The sequence below is a fragment of the Euprymna scolopes genome, chromosome 15 (assembly GCF_053919585.1).
Source record: "Euprymna scolopes isolate OS-2025 chromosome 15, ASM5391958v1, whole genome shotgun sequence".
In the NCBI taxonomy this organism is placed as follows: Eukaryota; Metazoa; Mollusca; class Cephalopoda; order Sepiida; family Sepiolidae; genus Euprymna; species Euprymna scolopes.
The window spans coordinates 24,386,902-24,395,150 of NC_136496.1; the positions used below are offsets into that span (position 1 = coordinate 24,386,902).

At 32.1% G+C, this 8,249-nt stretch overlaps 1 protein-coding gene across 3 annotated transcripts in view; it reads left to right on the plus strand.

Annotated features, from left to right (window-relative positions):
- Positions 1 to 1,097: 1,097 nt before the first annotated feature.
- The window catches only part of LOC145294226 (solute carrier organic anion transporter family member 2A1-like), an 81,259-nt gene continuing 74,107 nt past the window's right edge, over positions 1,098 to 8,249 (plus strand). For 2 of the 3 annotated variants that reach the window (XM_080141334.1, XM_080141335.1), the window contains exon 1: positions 1,269 to 1,481. In XM_080141334.1, the coding sequence (XP_079997460.1) occupies positions 1,415 to 1,481 (67 nt within the window). In that variant the 5' untranslated portion in view covers positions 1,269 to 1,414. Of the gene's footprint in view, positions 1,482 to 8,249 lie in introns of all 3 variants that reach the window. The other variant, XM_080141333.1, reaches the window with a different exon arrangement.

Here is an 8,249-nt window from a genome sequence, read left to right on the forward strand (position 1 = left end):
ACTTCCTTTTTTTTTTGTACCAACGAAATTTATTTCGTCATTCTCCAGCCACGCGTGACTTCTCGTTACGGCTGTGACGTCTTTCCCGAGAACATTTTCTCTCTCGCTCTCTCTCTCTTCCTCCCTCCCTCCTCTCTCTCTCGCTCTCCCTCTCTCTCCCTCTCTCTCTCTCCCTCTCTCTCTCTCTCTATATATATATATATATATATATATATATATATATATATATATATATATCTAAATTACAACGAGCTCTTTCTATTTCCTGTATTTTAATCAAACTAGTAATTTCACTGTTACATTAAAATACACTCAGCTCTTTAGACTATTGTTCTAATCTCCTTTAAATTATATATATATATATATATATATATATATATATATATATATATATATATATATATATATATGGTTTCGAAATACCACTTTTACTTATCCTACACCCCTAATTGATGTATCATCCTTATTGAATAACTGGAAATGAATAAATCTATATACATCAGTATATACTTTTATATAGTCATTTTCTTATTTTATTGATACTCGCCCGACAGACCACTTAAGGTAAGCAACGTAAATCCTGGCCTGTACCAGATGGGTGGCCACTTGGGAAGGCTAGGCGCTGTATGTCCTGCGCGGAGTCAGAAATTTCCAGGTTCGCATGTGTTATGCATTCATGCGGAATTGAAAATAGGAAGTATTACTTCCGGAACGTCCCCCATATTCTGTTTCGCAATATTGTTTAATTTCCTGGACAAATGTTTACCATTTATGTTAAATGTATCTTTCTTTACAGAGGGTCACTTGAGTTTCGACACGTTGTGATGTGTGCTTTAAAAGTCTTTTTCCTAATAGTGACGTCATGATTTTGCATTAAGTCTGCTTTTATATACGCACGTATGCGCACTGCTAAAGGGTTAATTTGGTTTTATGTACGGGTTAATTTGGTTTTATGTAAGGGTTAATTTGGTTTTATGAAACGTATTAAACCAATTTTTTTAAACGTAATGTGTTACAACAAATGCAAAAGCGAAAACGGTACATTAGACTACGCAAAACAATAAGTAAAAAAAAATAATAGATTTGCCCGCACGAGCACATATGAAGAAAAGTACACGCTGTGTATATGACCGTGATTGACGGAGGGTGGGGGGTGGCAGATTAAAAAAAAAACGACACATTAATCCAGTCGCTAGACGCAGTAAAAGCACACGCACGCATAGACATATGGCCAATAGTGAGAGGGGAAGTTTAAATCATGTCTGATAGGGTCACACACGAGGACAAGCTCAGATGCGCTTCAGGGAACACGGCGTAACAAGAATAAAATGGGTGACGTCATGAACAACAGAATTATAAGACGCCGGTAGTCAACCCAGGAGATTGCTGAAATTGATTCTCTGGAAAATTATATATGTGCTTATATGTATGTATGTATGAAAAATTACGCGGAGTAAGAAGTTGCAGCGACGGACAAAAAAGTAATTTTTTTTTTTTTTTTTTTTTTGATTAATTTATTTTTTAATTATTTTTATTATGGTTGCTTTAATAGTAAAATGTCTTTCTGGTTTATAATTATTTATAAAGTGCGAAAAGTATAGACATAATTGTACGGCATGTATATATATACATATATATATATATATATATATATATATATATATATATATATATATATATATATTAGGGGAGGGAGTGTTTGTGTGGGTATGTGTGTGTGTGGTAGTTATCATATATGCATATACGTATATATTTTATATATGCTTATGGATACATATACATATACACACACATACATACATATATATATATATATTACAGAGACAGAGACAGAGAGAGAAAGATTAAGAGAGAGAAAGGTGTATGTGTGTATGTGTGTGTATTTGTGTGTGTGCGTGTGTGTGTGTGTGTGTGTGTGTGTGTGTGTGTGTGTGTGTGTGTGTGTGTTGTGTCTGTGCGTGTTATTGTATATATTTCTCTAGTGACTTTGGTTTTGAAAAGTGGGGACTTTTTAGAAAAATATATATTTCTATAAATTTATCGATATTTTTACAAAGTTTGTGTCAGTGCCTGAAAATGTATTCAAAGCCGTACACGGATGCTAAATGTGCCTTTAAGCATCATCTTTCGTGCGGCATGAAAGATGATATATATATATATATATATATATATATATATATATATATATATATATATATATATATATATATATATATGATTAATTAATTATATTTAAAAAAGAACAATTATATTACATTTTTTAAAAATTATATTCAAAACATTATATAAAAAAAAGCAATATATATATGCCGCGATGGGGGTACCAAATTGGATAACATTATTCCCAACTAGCATTTAGGTAAAAATGCACTTTCGTAAATAATTGAATTCATTTAAAACGTATTGCAAAAACGAAAACAAATAGCATTTATCTATCTCTGTCTCTCTCTCTACCTGTCTCTCTCTCTCTCTCTCTCTCTCTATATATATATATATATATATATATATATATATATATATATATATATAAGTGTCTGTCTGCGTATCTGTGTATCTGTGTATCTGTGTGTCTGTGTGTGTACATTTCCCTACGCAATAACTCCGTCAATTTTAAGTCTACGGACTCGAAATTTTAAGTTAAAAAATTGACCACTTTTTTTGTTTTTGTTTTTTTGCTCAACATACATCTCCAAATACCTGGGCAACGCCGGGCACACATGCTAGTATATCTATAAAAGTGAAAGTGTCGGTCTGTCTATGTATCTGCGTATCTGTGTGTCTGTGTGTGTACATTTACCTACGCAATAACTCTGTCAATTTTTAGCCTACAGACTCGAATTTTGATATACAGGGTACTGAAATTTGAGAAAAATCGATGGGATCGGTTTTTGGCTAGAAATTTGGCGATTAAGGGGTCAAAGTTCAACGATTTGACCTTTGAGAACTCTACCAAACTCCTCCGACAATTTTCGGTCTAAACCCTTGAAAATTTAGATATAGGTTCATTGGACATGGATATAACTTAATAATTTAATTTGAGCCCAAAACAATAAATTTTAATGGGGCATAATAGGGGTCAAAGTGAAAAAAGTGACCACATTTTTTTTTTTGCTCAACATACATCTCGAAATACCCTGGCAACGCCGGGCACACATGCTAGTATATATATATATATATATATATATATATATATATATATATATATATATATATATATATATAAAGTCATTTGTGTAATTTTGAGAGTTCCTTTTTCAGAGGTAACGGATCGTGTTGATAATATCTTTTACAAATTTCAAACAAGTTAATTTATATTTTTGAGAGTGTTCTTAGATATGTTTTGTACAGAAATTAATCTGATAAATATCAACAATCGAAAAAGTACTAGCTGAAAAATAGTTTTCTTTTATATATAAAAAATAATTTTTACAGAGGAATATTTTGCGTTACACCAGTGTAACATTGGCCGGTTTAACGTGGAATATTAACCCGCAAAATTTCTTCTTTTTTATCTATGAGACTATTTTTAAGATCGTCAATCCTAGTTATAAGCTGACGAGATATTGTAAACAAACACTGACGGAACGACATTATTATTATTATTATCATTAGTAGTAGTAGCAGTAGTAGTAGTAGTAGTAGTAGTAGTAGTAGGAGTAGTAGTAGTAGTAGTATTCGAATCATATATTCGTAATATATTCAATAGAGGATGAATTCTTTAATAATACATACGCAATCTACATCAATTAAAATCCTATGTTTTCGTGTATTGTACAACCGGGTATCTCCGGCCGTCCAGCTAGTATATATATATATATATATATATATATATATATATATATATATATATATATATATATATATATATATATATACATATATATATATATATATATATATATATATATATATATATATATAAATAAATGTAACTCTTTGTTCGTTCGCAATTAATTGTCTAAAAAAAAACTGGACGGATGGCTTCCACGTTTTGGTATAATATGTTTACTATATCCATGTGTGTTTTTATATATTTCTTTTTAATTATAACATTATACTTAATTTTTCTATGATAAATAGGTGTTTTTCTTTGTACCGAAAGGCCATTTTTTTATTTAGGGACAATTATTTATTACCGCTTCCTGTCACGTGACCAGTGTTACAATTTAGTGGTGTTCCTGCTAGATCTGGAGATTTCGTTTGCAATCTAGCGGGGAATTCTAGAAAATCTGGAGATATTTGGCACCCACACACCCGCATTAGATTATTAAAAAATAAAGAAAAGCGCTTTAAAATACTTTAAAACATAAAATAAACTCAAAAAGTAGCATTTATTGCCTTTGGTAACAATTATTTGCTGATTATTTGTTTTGTTTTTCACCTTTTTTCGACTAACCATTCTTAAATCTCACTATAAAATCGATTTTTCCAAGTACATTTTAGGTGGGGGGGCATTCCAACCTCCGAAGTTTAGTTTAAAATACGATCTAAAAGTGTAAAAAGCAAGAAACAACAGCAAAAAAAAAAACTTATACGTATACAGTAGAATTTAATTATCTACCAACCTAAATACTTTTAATATGCTAAAACAAAGTTTTTTTGTTTTTTATTTTTCTAATTTCAAAATATGTTGCACCATTATTGTGATGTTTAATTTGCAGTATATTTCAATTTAACTTTTATTATAAAAAGTTTGAGATTATGAGTTGTTTCCTGCAAAAAAATACCCTCTCTGAAAACAACAGGCAAAACTAGCTGATAAAATACGTAAGCCTTCTGGGGAGCTAACTGCTTCAATATAATTCCAGAAACATATAGTGAGAAAACACGGAACATTATGGAGCTTTTTTTTGGGGGGGTAGCGATTTTTGAAAATTTCAGACGATAAGTTAAAAATCTAGCGATTTTCTGGACATTTCTTTCTCCTGATGTCGCGGTTTTTTTAAAAATCTCAGTTGACAACATTGCATCATTAAAAAACACTACAGGCTTAATGTAAACGGAATGTGTTTACAATATCGGTAAATTTTCAATGGGTTTAATTTCATGATTATTGATAATGTAACCATGTGATTGAACTTTAATTTAAATTAACCACACGTGGTCGCACACAAAATGAATACCGACGCTCAAAGTGTATACACATTTTGACTCCTCCCTTTACTTAAAAATTCACCAAAAATCAGGAAATTAACGAATTTTAATGAAAATTGCAGTATTTTTCAAATAATGATCGCAGAATATAATGAACTAATTATTTTAACTTAACTCTTAGTGAAAATGTTTTATTTTGTTTAAACAAAAAATACCTTTACTAAAGTTATGGTTTTCAGTAGTAAATAAAAAACGGAAGAATTTATTTTTGCTTTTTTTAAAGCATCGTAATTTGTAACGATAAAAAATAATTTTTACAGTAACATTACGAAAAAGCCCCTGAAGTCCGTATTAATGTATTCGATATAACTCGAAGAAAAATGAATTCTCGCATACTATTCAGGAAATTAAAGATTCAATTAGATTCCTATTTCAGTCACCTAAATTATTTAGGGTGAAATGAGTTTAGGAATTTATAGCCAAACGTAAATATTTTTTTTGGTAAATATCCAGATACGCTACTACAGAACACCGACCACTCTAATTTGTTGGGGGGGCGAATGTGATGTTGGGGCGCGCGCGCGACCCAACATCACATCCGCCCCCCGCGCTCGCGCCCCCAATGTACAAAGTAAAATCTTCGGAAAATATTAAATGGTGTTCTAATTGGTAAATGTCGGTGCGTTACTTACGGAAAATTTGAAAATTCGATGTTCCAGGTAAAAAAAACACAGATAAATTACCCCCCCTACTCCAACTTGGTATGCTTTCCTTTTCTTATTTTATTTCTTTTTCAGCTAATTTTTAATTTTCCACCCAAAAAGCGCTATAATGTATTTTTGAAAATTAGAAAATTCTATGTCCTGGAAAAAAAAATCCCCCCCAACGTAGTTTGCTTGGTGAAGCCGTCGTTTATGCTACAGCGTGCATGCGCGTAGCATAAACGGAAGCTGCAAAATGGTGGAAAGAAGTTCGTGGGTTCAGGGGTAAATTCCATGCAAACGGTAAATTTGCCCCAAGTTTGACTATCAGATTCGTGGTCAGCGACCTCAATTACCTATAAAAAACAAATTAGAGTGGTCGGTGTTCTGTAGTAGCGTATCTGGATATTTACCTTTTTTATTGCTTAAAAAAATAGCATTAATACAGTAAGTTAGGTAAACTGACTGTTTCGTTTAAAAATTGTAATTGTTTCCCTTTCGTTATTAACTGTTTTTTTTAAATTTTTTTTTTTAATAAATATTTTGGATTTTATATACATAAAGTACAATTGTTGAATGTTACTGTTTTGATTATATTCGTTTGGGGGGCCAAATTAAAAAATTAAGAAAGATTAAAATGAAGCGAAATTTAAGTTTCCGTTCCATTTTTACAACAACAGTAAAACAGTGCATACTCAGCAAGTTTTATCGTAATTTATAAGCATATTGAAACACTAAATCAACATTTTATTTATTTTTTTGCATAATTAATGATGGAAGTATTTTTCTGTTTATTTTCTTAACATCTGTTAAAAAGAAATAATAAATTTGTACATTCTCTTGAAAAAAGAATCAAACTTTTCTCTACTTTCACATGTGTTCCATTTTAACAAACTGAGCCACAGCAACGCGTGGCCGGGTATAGCGAGTAACTAGCATTTCAGCCTGGCGTGTATGCTGAGCAAAAAAAAACAAAAAAAACGTTTTTTTTTAACTTGGGCCGCTATTATGACCCCTTAAAAGTTCTTGATTTGGGTTCAAATCGAGTTATTAAGTTAGAACCATGTCCAAGGGCACTATATCTAACATTTCAAGTGTTTAGACCCCAAATTGTGGGAGGTGTTTGGTAGAGTTCTCAAAGGTCAAATCGTTGCACTTTGACTACTTCACAAGCAAATTTCTGGCCGAAAACCGATCAACTTAATCCCAGTACCCTGTATATCAAAATTCGAGTCTGTAGACTGAAAATTGAGTTATTGTGAAGGAAAATGTACACAGACGCACAGAGGCGTTCACTTATATATATATATATATATATATATATATATATATATATATATATATATATATATATATATATATATATATATATACTAGCATTTCAGCCAGGCCTTGCCCGGATCTTTGGATGTGTATGTTGAGCAAAAAAAAAAAAAAGTGGTAGTAGGAAGGCAGGCTCGAAGCCGTACCGCAAAGGAGGAAAAGAACGGGGTAAAACCTACTGTTTATGCTGTTACGACCAACGTCAAACCGGAAGCGATATTTTTTAAGAGAAAGGCTAGACAATCTAAAGGAGAGGATAACTTTCAAAACTATCAGCAAAAAGTGACCCTCCCCTGCAGAAAAGTGCCTAGTTGAAGGGGAAGATATTAATGTTTTTAGATAATTGTTCGATATTTGTCGTATTAAAGGTCGAACATTAAAACGATACGGATCTTGGTAAAATCCGTCGCCACTATTGTAAGTTTAAGGCAGACATGAAAACAGACATATATACATACATTTATATATTGGTTACTAAAAATTTTCGACCCAAACTGATGAAAACGCTTGCCCTATCCCTGAATAGCCTTTATGTAAAATTTCAAATATTTAGACCAGAAATTGTCTGAGTAATTTGGAAGAGACCGCAGAGGTTTATTTTTTAAAAACTTTCACCCCTATTATGACCCCTAAAAATTTATTGTTTTGGGCTCAAATCAAGTTATTAAATTAGATCCATGTCCATTGAACCTATACCTAAAATTTCAAGTGCGTAGACCGAAAATTGTCGAAGGAGTTTGGTAGAGTTCTCAAAGGTCATATCGTTGAACTTTGACCCCTTAATCGCCTAATTTCTGGCCAATAACACATCACATTGATTTTTCCAAATCTCAGTGCCCTGTATATCAAATTTCGAGTATGTAGACTAAAAATTGACAAAGTTATTGCGTAGGGTAATGTACACAGACACACAGGCACACAGGCACACAGATACACAGACACGTTAATTTTTATAGATATACTAGCATTTAAGCCAGGCGTTGACCGAGTGTTTAGATGTGTATGTTGAGCAAAAAGAAAAGAAAAGTGGTAGTAGGAAGGCAGGCTCGAACCCATACCGCAAAGGAGGAAAAGAACGGGGTAAAACCTATTGTTTATGCTGTTACGACCACCGCCAAACCGGAAGCGACA